The sequence below is a fragment of the Zootoca vivipara genome, chromosome 6 (genome assembly GCF_963506605.1).
Source record: "Zootoca vivipara chromosome 6, rZooViv1.1, whole genome shotgun sequence".
NCBI lineage: Eukaryota > Metazoa > Chordata > Lepidosauria > Squamata > Lacertidae > Zootoca > Zootoca vivipara.
Window position 1 is genome coordinate 81928655 of NC_083281.1, and position 26691 is coordinate 81955345.

A 26691-nucleotide genomic window follows, 5' to 3' on the forward strand; every position below is an offset into this window, starting at 1 on the left:
TTTCTCCACCCACCTCCCTCCACTCTTTGAAGTGTGAAATTAAAGCACTGATAAACCTCTTTGCCGAGGCCTATTACTTGCCGTCACCTTTCATTATTGGCAGATAAAAAGACAATGAGAAGGAGGGTTATGGGAGGGAAAGGAGGGGTGGAAGAGCAGCTTGTGACAGAACCGCAAGGCAGGGAAGCTTAATGAACAGAGAAGCAAAGCAGCTTCCACATGCGCACACCCGTGCACATGCGAGCACACGCACCCCAAACTCAGAGGTGTGCAAGGGGTTGCTAGGCAACAGTAGGAGGCCTCCTGAGCACACCTGGCCTACAATAGGGCTCAGGTGCAACGAGGGAGGAAGTGAGGGGGTGGGCACAAAGGGAGGGTCAGGACCTCCTCCACAGGCCACACTGTCTGTGCATAAGAATAAACAGGCAGAAACCTGACGCCAAATATATATATATATATATATGGCAAGTTTCTAAAAACAGATGGGGGAACATTTTGAATTCCTCAGGGACACCTTTGCTGCTGACGGTAAAGCCATCATTTTTTCAGCAAAAGACTTTCAAAGGGAGGCCACAGCACAAAACCAGGGAGCTGGAATCTATCAGCAAGTTTGATTCTATTCACACAGGGCTGAGTCTTTTGCTACAAATGGTAAACAGGCAAGGCAAAGTCTGGAGTTTATGATCACTAAGTTTTGTTGTGGGGCAGGGGGACATGTAACAGCCTGCATGGGACAGTATCAACATTTGACCAAGATGACTTGTCTCAGGAATTTAGTAAGCATTTAGTTTCATTCATTCATTCATTCAGCAGATTAAAAGAGATGGATTTTGAATTTCAAGATCAAATTTAGATTCCCAAGCTCAAGTTTTGAAAATTCAGTAATTTTTCTGAAATGGCATGGATTTTTGTTTCAGTATTAATCAAGTTCTGAGGCTATGCTTTCCAGAAATGAAATGAAAATGGATCTACTGGAAATGTTTTACTTTGAGGTGGGGAACTTTGAGGGCTTGTGGGTCAAATGAGTCCTGGAACGCATCTCAATTTGGTCCATGGTGTCATTTCTCCCAAACCATGCCTACCTGATGACATATGTGATGTCAGGTGCTGAGCAGGAAAGGATGTGGTTACAAAGGAAGATGCAGGAGCTTAAAGTGAGCTCCTGGTTGTTCCTTTGCAAGAAGGGCTTGCTGTCAGTGCCAATCAGCTCATCGGCACTGATAGCAAGCCCTACTGGGATCAGCTGCATTAAGCTGCCCCTGTAAAGGGACTTCAAAGGAGCCTACTATCACCACTGATATAGCAGTTACAAAAAGCCCCTTTGAATTTGGAGAGGTCGGCGGGCCCTGATCACATGTCAAAGTTGGCCCACAGGTGTAGGGGAGCTAAGGATCTGCCATACCAGCCAGATTCAGTTCTCCACTCCTGCTTACCACCCTGCTGCTGGGAGGAGGGAGAGAAGACTTACCATCCTCGCAAGGGCCCGTCCTTGATATCTCAATGTCCTTTTTCTGCTGACAAGCCGCCACCCGCAGCTCGCATGAATTGTCATAGGTGACACCATTGCTCCCGCACACTCGGGCCAGAGGTTGCTTCTCGCAGCGTGGGCAGATGCACTGCCCACCCACACATATGGCCCCAAAGGAGCACGTCGTAGTCCCACAGGTTTCTAGAGGTGGGGAAAGCCGGGGGGGGGGAGAGGAGGAAGAAGAGTAGCTGCATTAGATGCTAAGACATTAGTATCATTCTCCTGTGGGGCAAACATGGGAATACAGGAAGCTAGCTCAGTTATACTGTGTCAGACCATTGGCCCATCTAGATGAGCACTGTTTCCACTGAAGGACAGTATCTCCCCAGTGTTAAAATTAGGGGTCATTTGCAGCCTTGAACATAACATAACATGGAGATGTCAGGTTTTGAACCCAAACCTTCTGCAGACGAATGCGAAGCAGATGCTCTACCACTAAACTTTGTGCTTTGGACTAGTGGGGAAGTAGAGAAAGGATTCTCTTTGGCCCAGCAGCTTAGAGGTTAAATCCACTGCCATCTATGATGTCCTTAGAGCTTGTTTAGTTACATCTCACAGTCTTATCACCACATGGTCAGGAAGTTTAAAAGGGGTACCTGAAAGGCGAACATTAATCTGGGAGAGTTGTACCACCTCTTACTCCCAGGGCTGGCTTCAGCACTGGGTAACTGCTGTAGTTCACATGCCCATTGCTGATGCTTGTCCTGGGCTTAAAAACGTGGGAACATGGGTAGCTGCTTTATACAAAGTAAGTCACACCACTAGTCCATCTAGCCTGGTATTGTCTACATTGACTGGCAACAACTTCCCAGGTTTCCAGACAGGGGGTGTTCCCTGCCCTGTATGGGAGATGCTAGGGATTGAATCGGGGGCCTTCTGCTTCCCTTGTAAAAAAAAAAAGCAACAACATTGTTCTGGCATGCTGATGATGCTAGAGAGGACCCCCCCCCCCCCGCCCGAGGCTGTTTGCAAAAGGCAATTAAAACCATAAAGCAACTTTTAAAAAACATAAACAATCCAATTACACGTAGAGATCCCCTTATAAATCTCTTAACTATCTCTGAAGAAATCTTTGCCTTGAGTTTTTTCCCAGCCTGCAACTCTGCGAGGCAAAAGTCCTTGAGAAATCAAGCTGCTTGTTATCTCGTGCTGACGAGGTAGATATTCAAGTACCCAATCACCCGGCGGCAGTGCTGAGAGTTCGCTGCTCGCTTTATCTGGGAAACCCAAATGAGGTTCCTCTGTTCCAGAGGAAGCACAAACCCAGCGCTGCCCCTTAAGGAAATAGGAGTGCCGTGTTCTCACTGGCGTGACCTCAGCGGCTCTTGCCACATTAGGGGAAGGGACACAGATCGGTGTCAGAGCATCTGCTTTGCATGCAGAAGGTCTCAGGTTCAATCCCCAGCATCTCCACATAGGGCTGGGGATGTCCCTGGCCCCAAACTCTGGAGGACCACTGCCAGTTAACATAGACAATACTGATTATCATTATTATTTTGTCACCGTTATTATTGTTATAACACTATTTTTCATTTTATTATATAATGTGCCTCCATAACAAAAATAACCCGCCAAAATATACACCTGCACATAGAAAGTAGCACTGCAGGAAGAAGGCTGTGTGCAAACCATTTTCCTTGACACACTAGCTTTTGGTGTGTTCTTATTTTCAGTGGCTTTTGTGAAGGCAGGAGCATTCCATTATGCGAGTCCATGCCTGCAGTCTCAAGTGCTGTGACCCAGGGGTAGGCTGATCACCTCGATAAGAACTAGAGCAAAGAGAGGCAGGGACTCACTGCAGTTGCCTTGTGCCGCCACCTCGATGTTGGTCTGCTGGGTGCAGGCCCGCACGTGGAGTTCGCACTCGTTTCCGTAGGTGTTTCCGTCCGTGCCGCAGACCGGCTGAGCAGAGGGGACGCACTCTGTGGGGCAAATGCACCTCCCAGTCTCTGCCTCGCAGATGGCACCAAACTGACATTTCCCACAATGGTCTAAAAATAAAGGAGAGGGAACTCATTGGTGAATGGAGGAAGCAACTACGGTCACCCAAACTGTACAGGTCAGTCTCAGGTTATGTGAGGGAGCGTCCTATGAAACTCCTACGTAGATGGCACTGCAAATTGCCCATATGACTGACTGGTAGAAGATCCCCCAGGATCTTTCTCATCACCTGTTGAGATCTTTTTAAACTGGGGGTGCCAGAGAATGATCCTGGGACCTTCTCAGGTGCTCTACCTGAGTTGTGGTCTCTTCAGCTTAGTGTTCCAGCAATAAAACCAGCAGACGGCAGTTCAGTACCCACAAGAGGCAGCACCTCCCCCCCCCCCTTTTCAACAGCCTCTGTCAAAGCCTCCAGCTGACCCTGAGTACTGCCTTGGCTGGGGATGGAATATGGTAATGGGAGAGCCAGGCAAGCATCTCTTTTTCTTCTTCGTCTTAATGAAGTGTCAGGGCAGTCGTAAAATCCTGTTACAATCTCCCACCCCCACCCTTCAGCTCAGTTCAGTGCAGCCGGGACAGAGGGAGGCTGACCCCCAAGGAAGGAGAAGAGAGGGGTGCTCAGAGACAGAGGGGTGACAACCAGCCATTAAATCTGTCAAAGCCAAGAGCCAGAGCCACAAAATGTCACGAGAGCTCTGTGTGTTGTTGTAAGCTTCTAAACAGGGGAGGCAGAAGGGAGTGCCAGGTCGGGCACACTTATAAAGCTGTATTAAGCCACAAGCTCATATCAAGAGGAAAGCACAACTGCAAATCAGCGGCTGTAGAAGGGACTTTCCAGATCTACTAGAGAAATGTGGAGATTTGCAAGTTGCTGGTACTCACGGGGTCCTCTCTTGGGGCGGTGTACATGTGGTTCTGTCATTAGAGCAGGTCCCTGCAATCTGTCTGGCCCACCTTGCAAATCTTCCCATACACACTCACCCTCCTAAGTGATTGGGAGCTGCAAAAGTGACCATGGGGGTTGGGGAAGGGTTTCAAGGACATGGAAAGTGCCTATGGGTCATGAGTAAAGATGCCATATTTCCTAGTGGGAAAAGACAAGTCTTGGATTTTTAATGCTTACTTCAAAGACAAATATCAGTTTGGGTTGGGTTGGCTCAGATTAAGGGGAGCCATTTTAGCTTGTGGAGGGAGAGCTTGGCTTGATTTGAGCCTCACCCAACACTAGCCATGGAATAGTCTCAGTCAAGACTCTTAATCTCAGGGTCATGAGTTCAAGCCCCACATTGGGCAAAAGATTCCTGCATTGAAGGATGTTAGACTAGATGACCCTGGTAGTCCCTTATAAGAATCAATGATTCTTAGATGGTTGATGTTCACTGGGGCTGATGGGGCAGGAGACAGGCAGCCCAAACAGTGGGTGGAGCCAATGCCAATGATAGGTGGAGCCAACCATTTCTAGGTTTGTCCCCATCCTCTTCCTTCCTGCTGAGTTCTACAAGGGCAACACCAAGACTAAGCCATTCATCTGAGACATGGGGTACCAGTAACTGTGATTCCCACAAATACCACAGTGAACAGGCATGGTTATAAGGGATTAGGTGGTCCTTGAGGTATCCTGGACCCAAATTGTTAAGGGCCTTGTAAATTAATCCAAGAACCTTGAAGCTGGCCAGGTAGCATACGGGCAACCAATGCATGCTTTTGAGCATGGGAGTTATGTGCTGGCAATGGTCTGTCCCCATCTACCATCTAGCCACAGAATTTTGCACTAGCTGGAGTCTCCAGACCATGCTCAAGGGTAGCCCCACATAGATTTCACTGCAATAATCAAATCTTGAGGTTACCAATGCATTAATCATCACAATGGCTAGACTCATTGGCAGTGCCTTCAAGCATACTCTGGTTTTTTGGCGATTGGTGCTGTGAATGCAATATGTAGAACAGAGTGATGCCCCACCCTCCAAACCCTCAAGGACACGAACTGGAAGCTATGGTTTGCCTGCCATGCATTCTGAGGCAGGCGCCTTCTCTTCACATTGCCGGGACTGAGCCGTAAGTCACTCGTAAGCCTAGCGAGAGCCAGAAGTCTGCTTCAGGAACCAGGCCATGTGTTACTGTCATGGGTCAAGAGTGTCACCACCCCGGTGAAAAGTTATAGTCTGAATGGGAAGCCCTTCATAGCCCTTCCTGCTGAGATGTCAGGAGCCACACTGAGGCTAGAACCAAGAACCTTGAGCTCTCTGTGCAATTGCCCATTGGGGCAAGCCAATCGAACCACAGCTTGGAGCCTCCTTTGGGCAGGGAAAGTAGGTGGAAGTTCCCTGTTTGTGGAGGAATGCCTCTCCCCCCCCCCCGGTGAGGTTTGTCTCCCTCCCACATTATTAAGCATCAGGACTCAGAGGAATATCTGAAAGCATCCCTGAATTATTAGGATATGTGATGGCTTTAAAGTGTGTTTAGATGCTCTTACAAGTGTTGAAATGTTTTTTTACACATTCTTCATTATTTGTTTCTTTTGTTTTTAATTGTGCTGTTTTACTGCTTTGCTGCTTGACACCCTCAGCGCCTTTAGAGAGGAAGGACAGGGTAGAAATCTAATAAATAAATTATCAGGCTCTAGTTCACCCTAAACTGCCTTACCCACATGGACAAGAGGCATAACTCCTGTCAACAAGGAGCTGTGTCTTCAGTGCCATGGGCCCAACACTGTGGAACTCCCTCCCACTAGATGTCAAGATAGTGGAAGTTTCAGTGCCTGGCTAAAAAATCATTTTATTTCAGAAGGCAGAGACCTTCATGAATGCTTCTCTGGTGTTTTAACAGATTTTTTTTTCTGATTTTTGAGATTAAAATTTTGAAGACTTTAAAATTTTGTGGTTTAATTTATGTGTCGAATTTTGTACATGGTAGTTTTTTGTTTATCATTGCAAGCCTCTTTCAGACCTAGATGGTGAAAAGTGGGATATACATTCTGAAAATAAATAAATAATGAAAATAATGGTTGGGTGCAGAATGCTGAACTAGACAAGACTATTGCCTTGATCCAGCAAAGCTAATTTTATCCACTATAGCACCCCTCCCCACACCACCTCCTCCTCCTCCTCCTCCTCCTCCTCTTCTTCTTCTTCTTCTTCTTCTTCTTCTTCTTCTTCTTCTTCTTCTTCTTCTTCTTCTTCTTCTTCTTCTTCTTCTTCTTCTTCTTCTTCTTCTTGGCACTGAGAGGCATTCACTGACTGCCATTCAAGAGCATCAGCCGGCAAGTGCTTTCAGGACGGAGCGCAGTCCACACCAGGCCCATTAAATCCATGGCGGAGGGTGATGAACACTTTGTGTCTCTCTAAACTGGCTCTACAACCCTGCGGGCTTCTTTCTCTCATTTTAATAGCTTCGCCTTCCTGGGAGCGGATGTATTTACAACATGACACCAATAATTCACGGCTCCTGCCATCTCCTTCTCCCCATCTCCTCGAGCGAATGTGCGTTCGCAGCATGGGGCAGGCGGGGAAGGGGGAAAGAGGGGTTTGGGAAGAGTAGTTCATCTTCATAATTCATTCGCCAAACCGTACTTCTTTTAGTGCCCAGAGAAAGAAGAGGAAGAAGGGGGGGAGGGGGGAATGGATCGCCTGGCTGTTTCTTTGTGAGGTCTCTAACTGGAGCTCCGCTCAGTGGTTTTGCTATTTGGGTTTGGGTGGTTGGAGCCTTTAAACCTGTTGGCTCCTGTCTGACTCGAGAAACAATGGAGTGCACTTCCGGGGGGTGAAGTGAAACCGCTGCGTTAGCAGCACTGAAGTGATCACCCCAGGGTGCAAGTCTGGGCAGGGTGTATGGAGCTCCTGAGCTGCCAAGAGGACAACACCTCCCTTTCAGTCTCACGGATGAGGTCCAAAGGAAAGTAGAGTAATATGTTTGGCACCAGCTTGGCTGCAGGAGATGCCAGAAGGAGGCATAGAAGGCACCATGCAACTGTCTTAGGGACTCCAGATTAGTGTGGGGCTTGCTCCTAAGCCTTTTCTTCTACTGGCGATATCCCACAAGGCAGCATGGTCTTTATAGAGAAACTAAATTCCTCGCAGTGCCTTGGCTTTAGGTAGCTTCCGAAGTTGGCCCAGATTCATTATTGCCAGAGCGACACTGATGCAAAGCTGAGGTGCTCACATGCACAGTTCCTGCACACTTCCACGAGGGCTCGTGCGGGACACGCCCCCAGCGCGCCGTGCCCAGCATGTTAACCTGCGCTCTGTGTGTCGCCTGCCAATTTAATTACAGCTTGGAATTGGCAATGTGTTGTCAGCTGCTGCGCATCACCGTACAAGGGCACAACTCAAATGGATGCTCTGGCATGAGGACTACTCCCCCGCCCTCCGCAAATCTCCCTGCCGCACAGATAGTTCACGCTTGGGAAACGGCCTGCTTCCACCGCACATAATCACATGCCATTGCTAGGGCATCAGTGGGAAGCAAATAACATTTCCAAGGGATACAAATTCACCTGCACATCCAGCTCGCCTGCTAAGTCACCATAGCTGCTTTGACTAGCAGCCAAAAAGCAAGCCATTCTGTAACCGCCGCTCAAAGCAGCAGGGCTTTGTTCTGCCTACCTGTCCACCCCACCGCTTCCTGCTCTCCTAGGATTTAATGCAGTTTGGTTACTGAATGCAAGAGGACACCGGCACAAACAGTTAAGCCAAGGAGAGTCTTTCTGTCAAAGGTAAGAGTTTTGAGACACAAAGGCTCCCCTTCCGATGCTTCCCCCAGCAAACGAGCTCAGCATATTGCTTTCAGAAGGTTTTTCCATGTAGGAATGTAACCAAGTCAGATGATTGGTACTGTCTGCTCAGGTCTCCAAAGGTCTCAGGCAGTTATCTTTCCTGGCTCTACCTGGAGATGCCACTAGGGGTTGAACCTGGAGCCTTCTGCCCTACAACCAGCGCCTTTTCCCTCTTCAGTGGGCACTCAAGGGTACAGAGTACCGGCACCTTTTTTTGGTTGTTGTTTAAAGTGTGGCATTCACTGTAACAACTTCCTGGTGAGTATTTTTCTATTAAAAAAGCACTGTCTGCCACTGAGCTACAGTCCTTCCCTTAAGGCAAAGGAATCTGCGGTACACAAAGTCAAACCATTAGCCTATCTAACTCAGTACTGGCTACGACAAGTGGCAGCAGCTCTCTGGGGTTTCAGAGAAGGAGTTTTCCCCAGCCTGACCTGGAGGATCAAGCTCTCCCCCAATTGCTCTTCCCCCACTGAGTTATAGCTCTTCCTTATACTGCATGGTTAGTTCAGTCACACATTGTATGCATTATATTGAGGAGGGAAAAACCTATCAAGGCTCTTTTTCTCAAGGGTGGAAGGACCTAAGGGAGAAATGGATAATGAATAAGGAGCATGGCAATAGGTGGGATTTCACCCCGTCAAATCAGTCTCTTCGGGCTCTTGTAGCAGCTTACTACTACTACTACTACTACTACTACTATTAACCACAACTTTAAAAATACAACAAAATTATAGTAAGTACAAGCAGTCAAATAAAACCTATCAAGTGATTTAAAAACAGAGCAGCAGACAGCAGCATCATTAACTATATTTTTTCAACATGCTGTGCCAAGGACACTGAAGGTACCCTCACCCAGCTTTTAAAACAGGTATGGGGGAAACCTGTTTCGCTCTTGATGCTGCTGGAAGACCACTCCCACCAGCTCCCAGTGTGGTATAGTGGTTAAGAGCCAGTGTGGTGTAGTGGTTAAGAGCGGTAGACTCGTAATCTGGGGAACCAGGTTCGCATCTCCGCTCCTCCACATGCAGCTGCTGGGTGACCTTGGGCTAGTCACACTTCTTTGAAGTCTCTCAGCCCCACCCACCTCACAGGGTGTCTGTTGTGGGGGAGGAGGGGAAAGGAGATTGTTAGCTGCTTTGAGACTCTTTAGGATAGTGATAAAGCGGGATATCAAATCCAAACTCTTCTTCCCAGTGCCAGCACTGTCTCTGTTGTCTTTTTGATTGACTACTGACTTCCAACAAGTCTTTCAAGTTGAGAGCATCTCCAGGCTGCCTCTGTATTAGAGTTGTTTTTAATTGTTTTATCACTTGTGGTATTTTATGCATTGTGACCTGCTGTTATTTTTATTGATTACAGTTTAGTAATTATTTATTATCAATGTTAAGAGTGAATTTCCATTTAATTATTATTTGATGATCTTTAATTCGTCTGTGTCCTATTTTATTCTGATGGGATTATTCAACATTACTTAATTAGATCTAGGTAACTTTAAGGTTATGTTTTTATTATGACTTTTTTGTATCAGATCAGATTGCTTCAAGGTGTGTGATGTTTGTTGTTGCTTCTTCAACTTGTAAACTGCCTTGTATATAGTTATAGAGAAAGGTTGTATACAAATTAAAAGTGAAGCGAAATGAAATGAAAAGGATATAAATTTGGTCATTGTAATCATCCCTGGCCACTAGCTGTGCTCCCTGGGGCAGAAAAATTGAGAAACCAGCAGGCACCACCAGAGACTGAGGACCACTATCAATTATTTATCCATTCTTAGTGGGTGACCTTAGGCCAGTGACTGTAGGGCTGTATTAGTATTAGTATCATCATCATCATCATTATTGTTACTATTATTAACCTTGAAGTTGGATTACTGCAATGCGCTATATGTGGTGCCGCCCTTGGTTTTTTTTTATGCTGAGTGGTATATAAGTAAGTAAATAAATACAACAATGTATAAAAACATATATTAAAAACAGTTATATAAAAACAGTAAAAAGCAACTGCACATATAAAAAACTATTTCATATGTAGAAATGATTTCAAATCCAATACACATACAGACCAGGATGAAAACCTCCACTTTGGAGGCTAAAAAACCCATTCCCTGGTTAGAAACTCACCACAAGGGCCCTTGTGTTTCACCCTAATCTCCTTCCGGAGGGCGCAAGCCATGGCATCGAGCTCACAGGGGTTGCCATAGGTGAGGCCATCACTGCCACAGACCGGGTCGTAGATGCTCTGGCACACTTGCTGGCATTCGCACACCGCTTCCTGGTTCTTCACCACGCAGGTAGCCCCGAAAGTGCACTCAACACTCAGGCAGGGGCTAGGCGTGCCAAGATCTGGATCGAGAAGGTAAGGAGAGAAAGCAAAGCTTGTTGAGTGTTTCGCTCACCTACAAATCTTCTGCTCGGACGTAGTAGGTGAGGGGGTCTCCATCTCCAAGTGTACGGATTGAACGGGCGGAACATGGGTTGCATCCAATGCAGCACTCAGTTAAAAATTACTTAGCTTATAACTTGTGCTACTGGCGAAACGTTTATGCCAGAGGAACATCGCTGCGCGAGAATGTCTAAGCAAGTCGGTGGTAACTTTGCTGCACAACAGATCGTGCAATCTTGTTGCGCAACACATTTCCACTGGCACAGTTATTGCGTTCGATTCCTCTGGTGTGCAACATTAGAACTCCCCTGTTTAGTAGTGAAAGTGCTTTTGAACTAGTGGATAAACAAATGCTGGATTACGACCGTATGTAGGCATGCTCCTGTCATCCAACTATATGCAAGTTTCAAGGCATAGATGCTATCATTTACCCCTTACCATGCCAGGAACTTCAAAACATGGAAATAAGTCTAGCATGTGTTTGCCAACCCTTCATTATAGGTTCCACAGTTCACTATTTGGCAGGGAGTGATAAATCTATCTGACTGAAGAAAAATCTCCTGGAGTGCAGCCAAAACGCTTCTGCTCTTCCTTTTAGTCAGTCAGCACAATATTGCTCCTTCTTTTTTGGGAAGCAGAAGACTGTTTAGCCAGGATATTCAGAATTCTGAAATCCTGAACACTTTGGTTTTTGGGAGAGTAAAACAAAATTTGGAAGCACGCGACTAACCCAAATGTCAAAAAGGTGTTTCCTGGATTTGTAAAGGAAAAGCTTATTTTGAAATGCACATTTCCAAAATTTTGCAGCAAGGCATGTGGCTAGATCTCATGAGTGATGGCTTGGTTATTTTATCAGGACTCCTGCATGCTTTGAGGCCTCTTGTCAGTTTAAAAGAAAACTAGTGTACCTCATTTGTCCTCTGTTCACAGTTAGGAGGGTTTCCTTGGTTTAGAGGGGTCAAAGGGCAAGTTAAAAGAACAATGACCTCCCCCAAACCAAACACTGCCTCCTGGTGGAAGAAATATTCAAGACAGTATATTTGAAGAATCCTGACCCCTTTACATTTGTTTTGTTTTTTAAAAAAACTATTTCATCATGAGTAATCAAACCCGGCTTCTGACATGATGCCACTTTTGAGAATCAGCATAGTCCAGCACCTAGAAATTTGGAATTAGGACTGGGACTCCTGGGTCTGCATCCCTAACTGTTTTATTTCCTGACACAGCTGCTTAGGACCGCAGATTTCCCTAAGCAGCTAGTCCTTGCTGATAACATCTGACATCAGACAAAGGAATTTCTGAAGCCCATTCATACCCTTTTCAACGACTAGGCAAAAGCCACCCTTTATTGTTCATACATGGCAGAAGCACATAGCTGACAGTGGGTCAGGGAGAGGATTATCTCTCTTTATCACACATCTAAGAATCCTTTGCCACTTTAAATCTCTCATCCCAACTCACCCCCCACCCCCTTGTCTTCCACCAAGAGGCATAGAGTGGCAGATATGCACATCCCCAATAAAACCAAGACCACTACCACCCTGCTTCAGATTTGCAAAAGACCCACCCTAAACTCAGTCCTAAGTGGGGAGCAAGGGAGACTGCTTTTGCCAGCAAAAAAAACAACACTTCTTCCAGTAAAAGGGGCTGTCCCTATAGAACCACTTCCATGTTTTCTAAGCCAGGTGTGGGGAAACTTTGGCCTTCCAGATGTTGCTGGACTACAGTTCCCATCACCACTAGCCCACATCTGGAGGGCTCAGTGTTCTGCACACCTGTCCTAAGCATTCGTCTTCAGCAGGCATCCCCAAATTTCGGCCCTCCAGATGTTTTAGACTACAATTCCCATCTTCCCCAACCACTGGTCCTGTTAGCTTGGGATCATGGGAGTTGTAGGCCAAAACATCTGGAGGGCCGCAGTTTGGGGATGCCTGGTCTTAAGCATGAAAAGTTAACACAAATCCTTCAGGGTATTAACTTCTGGCTTCTTTTTATGCTGAGGGAGCACCAACTCCTCAGTAAAGAGGACTTTATTCCCCTATTCCAATTTTGTGGGGGTTCCGTATATAAATGTTTCCATAGAACTACCTACACCAGGGTGCCTGTGGTGTTAGCTAAGGATTAAGGGATAATAATGCATTAAAAGGGCAGCAAACGGCCAATTAATTAAACGATTAAAACACTTCTGCCAGGGGGTGGGTTGTTTATCTGCCTCTGGCACTTCACTATTTTGAGCCACCTCCGAGGGGGGCCTTCTCCCCTCCATAGAGAGAATGGTTCCCACGGGTTTTGTTTGCGCACTGTGTCGTTTCTGAACTACAGTTGACAAAGGGTAAGGACTCCTGGGAGCCAGTGTCACCATACAATTAAAGCGTCACCCTCCCCTCAAAGAATCATGGGCACTGTTTGTTTGTTAAGGGCACTGAGAATTGTAGAAATCTGCTTTCAATGTATGGTATGTGGCCTAAGTGTCTGACTAGGAGCATGAAGACCTGGGTTGAAATACCTCCTCGCTGGGTGACCCTACTCACACATTCACCACACGTTTCTCATTAAAACCGATCTTCAGCTAACATGCATGTGTGAACAGTTAGGGACAGTGGAATTTTCCACATTTTGCCAGTGGAAAATCGTGCCACCTCCCGAGTCAACGTGCATAGTATTCAAGGCTGGCCGAGTTACTTTTGCCCTGGAGGTCACCCTCTCACCATACATTTGAAGAGCACAGCTTCCCCTGAAAAATCATGGGAATCATAGTTTGCCCAGGATGCTGGGAATTGTAATTCTGCAAAGGGGGGGCGGGGCTACAATTCCTGGCATTCTCTTGGGGAAAGCCATGTGCTTTAAATATACGGAAAGAAAGTAACAATTGTCTGTCCTCCTGTGACACCCGATATCAGCTGCTTGAGGCGGCCATCTCACTCAGCCTAATTGCATATATAGACCTCTCTCAGCTTAATTTACCTCACAGGGTTGTTGTGAGGATAAAATGGTGGGAGGAGAGCCATCCATGTGCACTGCCTTGAACTCCTTGGATGGAAGGCAGGACAAATCCATTAACAAATGAATGTCTACTAAATCTTTTTGTGTGTGTGTGTGGCCCAACTTTCTTTTCAGGCCCATCCCGACTTTGCTGGGGTGATTCCCCCTCACACAGCATTATTTATGAGCACGAATGCCTCATTGTCCCTCCCAAGGATAATCTATTCCCTCAACAGAACCTGCTCTGTAATGGGGCTCCTTTATCAACGTCACCTGGGCAGGTACACCCCCTCCTGGTCCCCTTTCCCAGCTCCATTTTGGAGCTTCTAAGCAAACAGGACAAAGGGACAGAGGGAAGGCCCATCATGGCCGCACAGTTGACTCCGGTTGTCGTAGCCGCAATGGTGCCATTAATTTTGAGTGTGAGGGGAGGGACACTGGAGGTATTCTGCCGCCCTCACATCAAAAAGATGGGTGAGGTAATATAGGAAACTATTCAGGAATCTATTTGTCTTTTGGGTGAACCAAAAGCTGCCACATGCTTACTCAATGTACTCAGGGGAGAAAGCTTGGTGGCGACTTTCTTGGTTTCAAAATGGAGAAAAGGAGATAGGGGGGCAAATGGCTGCCCGTTTCTTATAAGCAAATTACCCCAAGCTGACAGAGCACAAACATCTACCTGCTTGTCTGAATTAGAGCCGATCCCAATATGCTTTCCTGCCCCCTCCCCTGAAGTCTACATCTTTTAAAATAAGATAAAAGTAAACTAGCTATCTCAAAGTAAACCAAATTTCTTTGCCGTGAAAAGCTAAACTCTCTAACTGGTACTAATGATGCCCATGAAACAAACTTGTGGGTGTATTTATATACACCCACATTTTTTCCCATTTATTTTGTCACTGCTGCTCACAGTGGGAGGCAAGGAGCTATAGGGCACCCCTGCTGAGGGTGAGAGCGAATGTTGCTGTTGTTGACGATGATGATAATGCACCTGTATTCCAAGGAATTCAGGTCCCACTACTCCCCATTTTATCCTCACAGCAGCCCTGTGAACTAGGCTAGGCTGAGAGAGAGTGGCTGCCCCACAGTTACTCAGTGGGCTTCGATGCTATGTGACGATTTGCTCAGCCCTGTCTGCACCTTCCGCGACATCACCTCCCACAAGTTTCATGAGGGCTAGAAGCTTTGCTGCTTTTAAATAACGGTAGTGAAGAAGCAGCTCTGGTTCTCAGGATGCCTAGTTCTCTGCTTGCCTATAGAATTGCAGGCGGGAAAGTGCTTTGCCCCCATCAATCCACAGGCGAGACCCACCGCAGCCAAGTCCTAAGTTAGAATTCTTCTTCGCTGCAGGAGTTCTCCTTAGCCTCAAGGTCACCCTACGAGGCGCAGGAGGTTGCTCGGTGTTTCAAAAGCAGTCTCTCTTGCTTAAGAGTTTTCACTGGATTCATAATCTTCATGCAAGCGGCAGGCAGCAGGATCAAAGGGTGGGCGGGTGAATGCAGGGGTGGGGAGGGGGAGGAACCTGCTGCTGTTCTGCCAAAGGCAATATGCTGGTACTATGCAGTTTCAGGATGCTTACAGGCCAAAAGAGGAAAGCCAAAGGCAGGGATGAGGCATTACAGGGGCGGTATGTGCGTGTGGAGGAGAGACCACATTCCATGGGGTTCAGACAACAGCCCTGAACAAGTAGAGAAAGGAGGAGAGAGACAGAAAGAAAAGAGGTGGTGGGAGACATGGAAGACAGACAGACAGACAGACAGACAGACAGACAGGAGGGTGTGATGCATGGACAGTGCAATGGATAGACAATTACTTCTCTTAGGCCTCAGTGAATTGGAAACTTGTGTCAGGACTATACCTCTTCAGACTGTATGACTGCATCAGACAGTGAAGGCAAAGAACAGCCATTAGGCTAGCGGACACTGATAACCTTCTCCCCCATGAATTTGTCTAATCCTTTTTTAAAAAGCCATCCAAATTGTTGGCCATCGCTGCCTCCTGTGGGAATGTGTTCATAGCTTTAACTTAAGTGCTATGAGAAGGACTTCCCTTCATCTGTCCTGAATTTCCCAATGTTCTACCCTTCCTCCAAGATCCCGGGGCGGCATATATGGTGTCCCATCCCACCCAGCTTTTATTCACATTGAATCCTACATCTAATCGGGTCCTAATGCAATTTCCTAACTACTACTACTTCTTCTTCTTCTATAACTCATAGCCGAGTAGGATTGTCTTCCATAAACACGGTTTTAACAATGAGTCCGTAAGTGACTGTGGAGGCCAATTCTGGATCCACACGTCCTTCCACAGTGGGGACATTGGTTTCTGGGCATACTGGCTTTCAAGTTGTTAAGAGCTGGGACCGAGGGATTGGTGTATGGCATGCAGAAGATCCTGCTCCCGGTATTTATAATAGGCCCAGTCAATCCAAAGGCTTCTTACTGCCTGCTGGTCAAGGAAGAAGACATTGGACATTGCTACTCCTTCCTGTGCCTGATGTGAGTGTGTTGGCATGAGAGAACACTGTCCCCAGGTATAAACTCCCCCCCCACACACACACCCTGGAGTGACTGCTTTCATACATGCACACACACAGAGAGAGAGAGAGAGAGAGAGACAGACAGACAGACAGACAGACAGACAGACAGACAGACACACCAAAGATGGAAGAAAGGGTCTGAAGACAGCATGACAAGAAGCCAGGCAATCACCTCATTCGCAGGGAACAGGAGAACCACACAGTGCGTGCTGGAGAGAAGGGACACCGTTCAGGGTGGGTGGGTGGCAATGGCCTCTTGCAATGACAGCAACCATGAAAAGCAAATGCTCGTGGCATAACTCCGTGCACAACCCGTCTTGGGGAAGAGGAAATGCAAAGCATTTTACAAGGCTCAAAAATTTCCATTCCAAGTGGGGAAGGGGTTGCTTAGTCCTTAGGACTAATGGCACAAAGAGAAGAGGGTGGATCATCTTGGGCAGAGTTAAGGAAGGGTGGTGAGCGGGGGGGGGGGCAGGAAGGGTGGAAAGCCGACCTCGGAGCAGAGACATCCTGGTGGGGTGCAGCGGGGCACTGTGCGGACGGGCCTCCTTTCTCCAAACAGGCAACGCTGGAAGACACAAGACACACAACGGAAAGAAAGAAAGAAAGAAAGAAAGAAAGAAAGAAAGAAAGAAAGAGAAAGAAAGAAAGAGAAAAGGACAAGAAGAAGAGATAGAAAGAGCAGGAGGGAGGGAGGGAGAAGACAGACAAAGCTATGGACAACCTCCCTCTTCTGCCCCCTTCAGACATACCCTGTTGAATTCCTCCCCTCCTCTTGCAATGAAGAGCCCAGCACCCAAGACCCAGGGATGGGACTAATCGACAGGAGGTAAGTTGCAAACTTTCATTGGCAGTTCAATCAGCTAAAGGTTTTGTCAACTTATCATCATGGGGAGGGTACCAGTTCTAAGTGAAAAGCGGGGTGGGTGGGGAATTAAGCTCTAGGGCTGAGCTTCAATTGCAAGAGTGTTTTTAGCATGTTAAAATAGTAGGATGGGGAAAACAAAAGTCATTCAAAGCTGGCAATTTCACATGATAAAGAATGGCAGCTTATCTTCTTCTTTTTATTAAATGCTGCAAAGTACAGTCGTACCTTGGATCCCGAACACCTTGAAAGTCGAATGTTTTGGGTCCCGAACGCCACAAACCCAGAAGTGAGTGTTCCGGTTTGCGAACGTTCTTTGGAACCCGCACATACAAGGGGGCTTCCGTGGATTCCGATTGGCTGCAGGAGCTACCTGCAGCCAATCAGAAGCTGCACTTTGGTTTCCAAACGTTTTGGAAGCTGAACAGACTTCCGGAACAGATTCTGTTCGATTTCCAAGGTAGCTCCACCTCACCTCTCCATTCCTTTCCTGTCTTCCAGCTCTGCTTTCAAGCTGCTTCTTGGAGCAGTGTCAGAGCATGCTTAAAGTGACATACGTATTTAAACATCTCATCTGCAGTTGGGAATGTGGGCTGAACATGTACTAGAAGTGCAGCGTGCGTGTATGGAGTAGGGTGTGTGTGTGTGCCACTGTAGTCTAAACCACCCTCAAGTATTGTTGCCCTGTAATATTCACCCAAGCTAAACCTGGGTCCTGTTAGCATCCCACTTTTTAATCATCCAGTTAACAACAACAACAAGGAGAAATCTGCATCCTGCTAAACACATGAAGCTGCCTCATACAGAGTCAGAATGTCTGTCCATCTTTGTTTAGCGCCACCTACTCTGAATGGCAGCTGCCCTATAGGGTCCCTGCTTCCTTATTAGTTGGTGAGTCAACCTGGGACAGCCTTCATGCAATGCTTGTGCTTTGCCTCCAAGCCTTGCTGTGAGCAGCACAAGCAGAACATCACCTTCAGCTGGACTTGGGACCAGTGACTTGTGAGCAATATATATATATATATAAAGCCTATCTCCAGAGGGTCCACATCAGATTGGAGGAGGCTCACTTTGCATGGCAGAGGGCATGCCTTGCTGGTTAGAGGCCAACCTTTGAGCTGTCAAGCGCAGCTGCCTTGGGGAGGGAAGCATCTCTCAAGTCCTGGCTGATGGCATATCCCAGGAAAGGTTTCATTTATTCCCTAGCTGTTTGGTTGGGGGTGGGGGGGTGGGGAGAGCATGTTGTGTCCACTGGGGTTGGCAGAGTACAATGCCCTGGAGAGGAGGAGGAGGCCACCCAGGACACACGAGAAAAGCCTGCCCTCTAAAAATCTAAAATAAGGCGGGTTGGGTGGGGGAAGAGAACACAGAAATGCCTCCAAGCATTTCCTGTCCTGGATCTAGGAAGGAACAGCTGAGTCAGGCGCTCTCTGTGCCCCTGAAGAGCCTTTGGCCTCCTCTGCCAGGTACGGATAAAAGCCAGGAGCAAACCTTGAAGCTCTGCCAAGCTCTGTGCCACGATTTCAAGCTTCAGGGGCCTTTGGCTTCAAAGGTAGTTGCGTTCCATTTGCCTTTGATTGGCTTTGCCTAGCGCACTTTCAAAATTAATCCCTGGGCTTTGCTAACAACATCATGACTTCCACGAGGTGGGGTTTTTTGAGGTGTGTGTGAAGAGACAGACTTCCCACTCCTCAGCTCTCTTCCCTTCCTAGGTGGAGGAAACTGTGAGGTCTGCAAATGTTGCTGAAGATACAGATGGATACTCTCCCCCCTCCTTTCCAAAGGGACATGCACAGAATTATGTGCATGCTGCACTCTTCCTGCTTACAAACAGCCACAACTGCTGGATTGTTCAGTTTGCGGCTGTTTCTGGGGGACAGGGTGTTACATCATATACCTGTCCTTCACGGAGTACACTCCAGCAGTTCCTTGTTGGATACAGCCTGAGGCCTCCTCACCCGGTGGACTTTCCTCCCCTTAAGCTCCTTGCCAGCACCTTCTCCTTGCTAGGCTTTGTCTCAACTGAGGTTCCAACCAGGTCTTCCCTGCCCCACCCTTTCCCTTTGACGGGGCAGTGAGTCAATCCCTTGAGTCAATCCTGTTGGGCAGCTGGGATGACGGGCTCTTCTCAGTGGTGGCCCCACAACTTTGGTGCTCCCTCCCCAAGGGGCTCTGCTGGGCCCCGCTCACTTCAGAACTGAAAGTCTACTCTAGGGAATCCAATACCTGTTTCACGTGTATCAGGCTCTCTCCCTCTCGACAGATTTGAGACAGACAAGAAAAGACGAAGGCGAGAAGCATAGCCTACAGATCACACCTGTAAACTGAGAAAGGTTTGTAGGGCAGAAGGGACATGGGGGAGAAGGCAAAGGCGTGGAGAGCATCATGGGAGCTCCTCCCAAAGTGGCGTTACCTGGGAGGAAAGGAATCACCTGTGGTGCAAAAGGACAGCAATGGGAGCTGCTTCTGAATGGCATGGCAGGCAGAGCGAGTTGGCGGGTAGGTGTCACAAACGGATGGACAGACAGATGAAAGGGAGGAAGGCTGGGTGGGTGGGAGACACGGACTGAACACTCCAGACACCATAATTCAAACATTCCCCATTACAGAGAGGGAGCGAGCGAAGGAGGGAGATGACCGGAAGGCAAAATCCCAACACAACCTTAGCAAGAAGTAACAGAGCAGGCGCAGGGGCACAATCACTTCAGAGGAGATGAGCCGGCAGATCAGACCTGCCACCAGTGGCCCATTCAAACGAGCAGCGACTTACCTTTGGAAATTGGGTTCGCGGGGACTCGTCAAACGGATGATACAGGGAGAGAGAAGGGCTTGGGCCTCTTCCACTCTCAACAACTAGGGAGGCAGGGAGAAGCTGTCACCCCCAGCAGTTTCGCACCACTTACCACAAGGGCCCTGGTGCTTGACCGGGATGGCGGCTCTCTGCTGGCACTCAGCTTTCTGCCGCTCGCAGTCGTTGGCATAGGTCCGGCTGTCCCTGCCGCAGAGAGGCCGGTAGGAGCCATCACAAGCGATACGCTCGCACGAGCAGCGGGCAGCCCCCCGGCGGTTCAGGCACACGCCGTTAAAGCGACACTCGTCCTTGCACTTGTCTGGAAAAGAACCGGGCAGGAGAAAGCAGTGAAATTCGGGAGCAGCACTGGAAGGTGGATCAGTAGCCACTTTAAACTAAGAGGCACGCCCAATCTCTCCCTTCCGTTATTGACTATTGAAGAGGGCTGGGCTAGATGGTCCCTTGGGTTCCTTCCAATTCTATGATTCTGTGACAGAGTAAATCCTGGGGCCCAGGATGAATAAATGGTAGGCATTTCCAGGGCCGCCTCGAGCAGGTTGGGCGCCCTGGCGCTGAGGTCGCTCCGGCGCCCCACCCTCGCAGCGCACAGCGCGGCTTCTGCACGGCTTTGCCGTGCAGTGCCCCCCCTGCTGGCCTGGTGCCCTGGCGCCCCACACCACCGGGACTGCACCTAGAGACGGGCCCGGGCATTTCGCAAACTGAGAGCTTTCTCGTGATACAATATATTTTATTTATTGGAATATTTATAAACCACACTTCTGTGCAAAATATCACAAGGAGGTGTACAGGCTAAAAATGCAACCAAAACATCAAACATGTCAGTAAGAGTGAGTGGCAAAGCATCTCAGGTTTGAAAGGCCCGTCTTGAATAATATGGTTTTCACATGAAGCAGGGGCAGCTCCTGCAGAACCTCTGGTGGCAAGGAGTTCCACAGGGCAGGGCTGACAGCACTAAAGACCATGCCCCTGATAAAAGGAGAAGGTGCCTAAGAACCAGCCCCTGCACAGATCTCAAGCCATTGTGGAGAAAGATGTGCATATTAAAATGGTGAATGGAGTATTGCAGACACTGGTTGGTGAGCAAAATCTCTAAGTCACATTTTGTGGTGTATTGTACACATTGACTGGTGAATGTGCAAAGTCTCCAAGTGGAGAATATGCATTCTGACCAGTGAAAAACATTGGTTGACGGTTGGAATCTCTAAGTCACATTTTGTGGTGTATTGTACACATTGGCTGGTGAATGTGCAAAGTCTCCAAGTGGAGAATATGCATTCTGACCAGTGAAAAACATTGGTTGACGGTTGGGTGCTTTGAGCATTCTCCACCACCTTCCACAGAGCATGCACACTGGCAAGTCACGTCAGAAGCAAGAGGGTTCTGATTCTATTTATTTGTTTTACCCCTTCAACCATACTCCTCCTCACTGCCTACAGGATTTCCTTTTCTCCTCTAGAAGAAAATGGTCCCAATACTTTTGTATGGGGAAATGTAAATGAAACCTATTGTGATTCACTCTAAGGACAGGGCCTTTCCGGTGCTGGCCCCCCTCCCACTGCAGAAATCTGTCCCTAGAGGCTTTTGTTTCAAACACCCTTCACATCGACCTGTAACAATTTGGAATTTAGACTCTCTTACCCTGAAGCAGGCACTGTCCTGACCGCACTTTCTGGATCTCGATCCCCCGAATGGCACCCGACCTCTGCATGACACAGTCGTTGTCATAGGTTACCCCCTCATCGCTACACACTGGATCCCGCTTCAGCGGGCAGCTCTCAGGCCGGAGTAGGAGCTCAGCACGCCGAGTGCGAGGGTTGACCCGGCAAACTCTGTTCATGTCGTTGTGGGTGCTCTTGCAAGGGTCTGGCAAAAAGTAGGTGAGGAATGATGTGAGTATATGGAAAAAGCTTCCAGCCATCCCAGGAATATGGGACTTTCAGTGTGTAACGCCACTTCTCTAGCACTGAGCTACGGACTCAACACAGCAGATATAGTTTCTCCACAGAAGCTGTCTTTGGTTTATCTAGTCCAACACTGTAGAACTAAACACAGTTCTCCAGGGTCTCAGGATGGGGGTCTTTCCCTGGCACAAGTGCTGGTGGAGGGATGATGCTCTATTCCCCTTTCCAGAGCTACAATTCCCAGAGTTCCCTGGGAAGAGGGGCTGACTATTAAACCACTCTGAGAACTGTGAATCTGTAATGTGAATTGGGGTGCTACTCTCAGCACCCTTAAAAAGTGACGGTGCCTATGCTTCTGGGGGGCATGATAGGATACTGCTTCAAGTGTTTATTGCAAATGGGGCATAACCCACAGCACCGCATCACACACACAATTTCAGAAAAACACCCCCCCCCTCAATGGTGACCTGATAGATCCCCATGGTTCTCCATGGAAATCTACCCACTTGCTGGAGGCTAGAGAGCCTTGCAAGAGTTCATACCTATAGACCTATTGCAGGGTGCAGGAAAGGTGAATCAAGGGTCCTGGAAGGATACTGACCACTTAAAAAAGACAGACTTTCCAGGTGGTCGGGACATGGGCCACATCAAAAGGAGATGTGCAGAACCAATGTGCATCTCTCTCTCTCTCTCTCTCTCTCTCTCTCTCTCTCTCTCTCTCTCTCTCTCTCTCTCTCACACACACACACACACACACACACACACACACACACTCACACGTATCTGAGCACAGGTGGAGATCCTTGGCCTTCCAGCTCCCTGCCACCTAATCCGGGTTTATCAAAATCGCCTTCCATTTACCCCTTGGGCACTTTTATAGAAACACCAAAGATACAGGACTACTTATTGGCTAATCCCCCTTCTCTGTCTCTCCACAGGGGCATTTTCAGAGCCCAGCTGATAATACCTGGGAAGAACCAACTTGATTCTGATTCCTACTTCATTATCAGCAGAAACACATATGCACAAAAGGGCATTATTTCCTAACAAATATAACCCACAAGTTCTGAAAAATAATATAAAATCTGAAGACTCTGAAATATCTACATTCCTATCCGGCCCCTCCACAGAGAGAGAGAGAAACCCAAAAGGGAGGATGGAGAATTAACACATCACCATGGAGACTAGAAGAGCCACACATGTATGTATTGGGTTGGGAGAGAGAGGACTCTTTAACCTCAAAAACACACAGCAGAGCACAACTGAAGCTGGTTAGAAATTTTGGTGGGAACTTGGGCAAGAGGCCGTTTTACCCGAGTGGGGGAAAACAAAGCAGAAAAGAATTCCCTTGAGAATGTACAAAGCATTTTTTGTTTTAGCTTTTAACAATGCGCAGCCTCAGAGTACTTTCAGACTAAGACAGCCTATCCCAAACTTTTGAGTCCCCAGGTGTGGTTGGACTGCAACTCCTACCACCCCCAAATGGTATGGAGATGATGGGAGATGCAGTCCCAAACCATCTAGGCAACCAAGGCTGTGGGAAGGTGTTTCCCAAACTTGGGCCTCCAGCTGTTTTTTGGACTACGACTCCCATCATCCCTAGCTAGCAGGACCAGTGGTCAGGGATGATGGGAATTGTAGTCCAAAACAGCTGGAGACCCAAGTTTGGAAAACACTGTTCTAAAGCAATGGTGGGCAAGCAGTTGCTCACTGCATGTTTGCTGGACTCCAACTCCCATCATCCCCAGCCTGCACGGCCAATGGTCAGGGATGCTGGGAGTCATAATCCAATGACACCAGAAGGCCCACAGTTTCCCCATCCCTGGACTAAAGGTGCCTGGGAGATGGGAGCACCATTTAGAAAGGAGGTTCTCTCCTGTGCCTCTGCATGAGCAGCTGCTCTGGCTTTTATTAAGACACTGAAACACAGGTGGGGAACTCCCATTAGCCTCAGCCAGCATAGTCAACATTGAGGGAAGATGGGAGTGGCAGCCCAGCAACATCTGGAGGGCCAAAGAGAATAGTGAGGCAGCCGGAAGCCCCAGAAAACTCACCACAAGGCCCGTCAAACTTCTTGAAAAGGTTCTCTTGCTTGTCGCAGGCGTGCCTGTTGAGGTGGCACTCGCTGCGGTAGTCCTTGCCATCGCTGCCACATACCACATTCTCAGGCACGCCGCTGCATGAGGACGGGCAGATGCACTTGGCCGACAGCCCATCCGTGGAGCGGGCACAGGTGCTTCCAAAGCTGCAGGTCACCTCTGCGCAGGGGTCCTTTGAACCTGGGGGAAAGAAGAGGAGGCACAGGGCCTGGACTGATGAGCATGCAAAAGCATGACTGAACAAGGGAACTGATGAGAGGTGCAATCTTTGGCAAGTGTGCATGGTGGGGGAGATGTTGCTTAGGAATGGCCCTTAACAACTTGGGTCCAGGATATCTCAGGGACCACTTGATCCCTTATATCCTTGCCAGATCACTAAGGTCTTCATGGCATAGCTGCCAAGTTATCCCTTTTTTAAAGGGATTTTCCCTTATGCTGAATAGGCTTCCTCGCGAGAAAAGGGAAAACTTGGCAGCTATGCTTCATGGGAGTCACTGTTAGTGGTTTCCTGTGGGTTCAGTACTGTATCGTGGGTCCAATTTTATGGAACCCCCTTCCAGCTGAAGCCAGAGAGGCCTCATCTCCCTGTTGAACTTCCAACAGTTATTGAAGACTCCCCCCACCCCGAAGGCTTTTAAACTGAATTCTCAGTTTATTGTTTTATGTCCTTTTTTAGTCTTATTGCATTGGGATTTTTTTTGTACACTGCTTAGAGATGGCTGTGGTTATTGCTGAAATAATAAATGATAATGTTTGGTGGGAATCCCCACCAAATGGTGGGAAATAGACCTTACAGAACTACAGTTCCCAGGGTTCCTTGGGAAGAGGGATTGTCAAGCCATTCTAGGAGTTCTGTGAGGGGAATGGGGCCATCATCTAATAAATCTCGGCACCCTTAAAAAACTACAGATCCCAGGAGTCTCTGGGGGAAGCCATGACTGTTTAAAGTGGTATGATACTGCTTTAAATGTGCAGATTTAAATAGCCTCTATGTGGGTATAATGTTGACATGATTGGCACTGCATATTGTAAACTAAACTCTTAACATAGTTAATGCTCATTTAAACTTTCAATGTTTTAAATTAAACAGTAATTGTTGAGTTCTCAGAGGTATATGGTAGCGTACTTCGATTCGTTACGGCTATTGTGCTCCTGTGCTTAAATTGTCTCTTACATGGATGGCTCTGAGTACAACATTATTTGCAGGAAGTTAGGGATATGAAATGACTGATACTAAAAGGAAATTGAGAGGATAAAAGACTTGAAGGAGTATTGTTATATTATATGAGCTAGGCCGGGAACAGGGAACCTTTTACAGACTGAGGGCCACATTCTCTTCTGGGCAGTCTTTCTGAAGGCCGCATGCCCGTGGTGGGGGAGGGGTGGTCAGTAGCCAAAGAAACCCCAAACTGTGCCAGCCACAGGACATCTCTTAACGCATCATGAGCAAAATGTAATGAGGGAAGGAAAGAGACATCAAGAAGCTGCTCTACATTTGACCAGGATGGGCCAAGTATTATTTATAGGCCCTGGCTTACAGCCTCATTTATTTATTTAATTATTTATTTACAACAACCCCCCCTTTCATTTGTCACTCTCCTCCCTCCCTCCCCCTTTCCCAATCCCCTATTATTATTTTAAATAAATCACTCTGGCACTTGCATCTTCCTCCCTTCCCTGCTTCCAGGAGAGCCCCCAGCGGGAGGCGAGAAGCTCAGATTTATCGAGAGAAATCCTCATCAGGGGAGGGCACTGAGAATGGAGGGAGGGAAGGTCAACTTAATTTACTTGGAGACATGCAGGCTTGGGGTGGGGGTGGGGGTGTTCATTTGCACAATTCTTCCCTAGCAGCTGGTGCATGCCGTGTTACCGAGGAGGATCCATTAGCCTCACTTACGGCCGGGCCTCTCCAGGAAATAAGCTGCTCTGGGGCACAGGCCGCACTTAGGCACATCATACTCTGTATGCATGCACAAAGTGCTTCAGTCGCAGGTAGACCCGAGGCATAATGAAGCAGGCCTGTTTGTCATTGAGAAGGCTGGGGTGGCGGCAAGAGGGGGAGCAGGAATCTTGGCCGAGGCATGAGAGAAAGTGCCCCCAACTTTCCTTCTCCTCCTTCCCCAGCTCAGCTTTCCACACAGGCTTTCGGGTGATCTTCCTTAGCCTCTAGACCAGGCACCCCCAAACTTCAGCCCTCCAGATGTTTTGGACTACAATTCCCATCATCCCTGACCACTGGTCCTGTTAGCTAGGGATCATGGGAGTTGTAGGCCAAAAAATATGGAGGGCCGCAGTTTGGGGATGCCTGCTCTAGACTGTCCCCAGCTAATGTCAGCTTCCAATTTCCCCCCCTACTTCTGGTTTCCAGCTAAAGCTCACTTCCTGTTTGCACCTCACCAGGCACCCACTTCCCATTTCATCCACACCCAGAAACTCACTCCCTGTTTCCTCCCCACCAGACATCCACATACTTCCTGCTGATAGAGTTGCCATGTTTCAAAAAGTGAAAATTCAGACAGCTTTGTTTTTGCCAAAGTTGTTGAGCTATTTTTAAGGGAAATTGGCAAAAAAACGACACTGCTGGCATCGGTTGCCATACATCCAGATTTCCCCAGACATTTAGCAGATTTCTGCCCAGACACTGCTTTCAACTGCAGTACTCCGGGTATTTATTTCCAGGAAAATCTAGGCATATGGCAACCTTACCTGTTAAGTGACAGAGGTGAGATTTAAAGAAGGGTGGCACTGTTCACACATGCCCAGAGGTTTGGAGAGTGATGAGAAGAGAAACAGGTCTGGTCTGCAGTGGCTCGCTGCCTACAAAATGCTCTCCCCAGGAAGGCCTGCCTGGCACCAATCTTGTCATTT

The 26691-nt window shown here is 47.9% G+C and overlaps 1 protein-coding gene across 1 annotated transcript in view; it reads right to left on the bottom strand.

The window, feature by feature from the left end:
• AGRN (agrin) overlaps positions 1-26691 on the bottom strand; it is a 235017-nt gene that overhangs the window by 62933 nt on the left and 145393 nt on the right. The window contains exons 5-10 of the mRNA XM_035118024.2: positions 23779-24003; positions 21462-21686; positions 19915-20121; positions 10364-10585; positions 3325-3519; positions 1469-1669 (exon numbers count right to left, since the gene is read on the bottom strand). Coding sequence (XP_034973915.2) covers positions 1469-1669; positions 3325-3519; positions 10364-10585; positions 19915-20121; positions 21462-21686; positions 23779-24003 — 1275 coding nt within the window. The remainder of the gene's footprint in view (positions 1-1468; positions 1670-3324; positions 3520-10363; positions 10586-19914; positions 20122-21461; positions 21687-23778; positions 24004-26691) is intronic.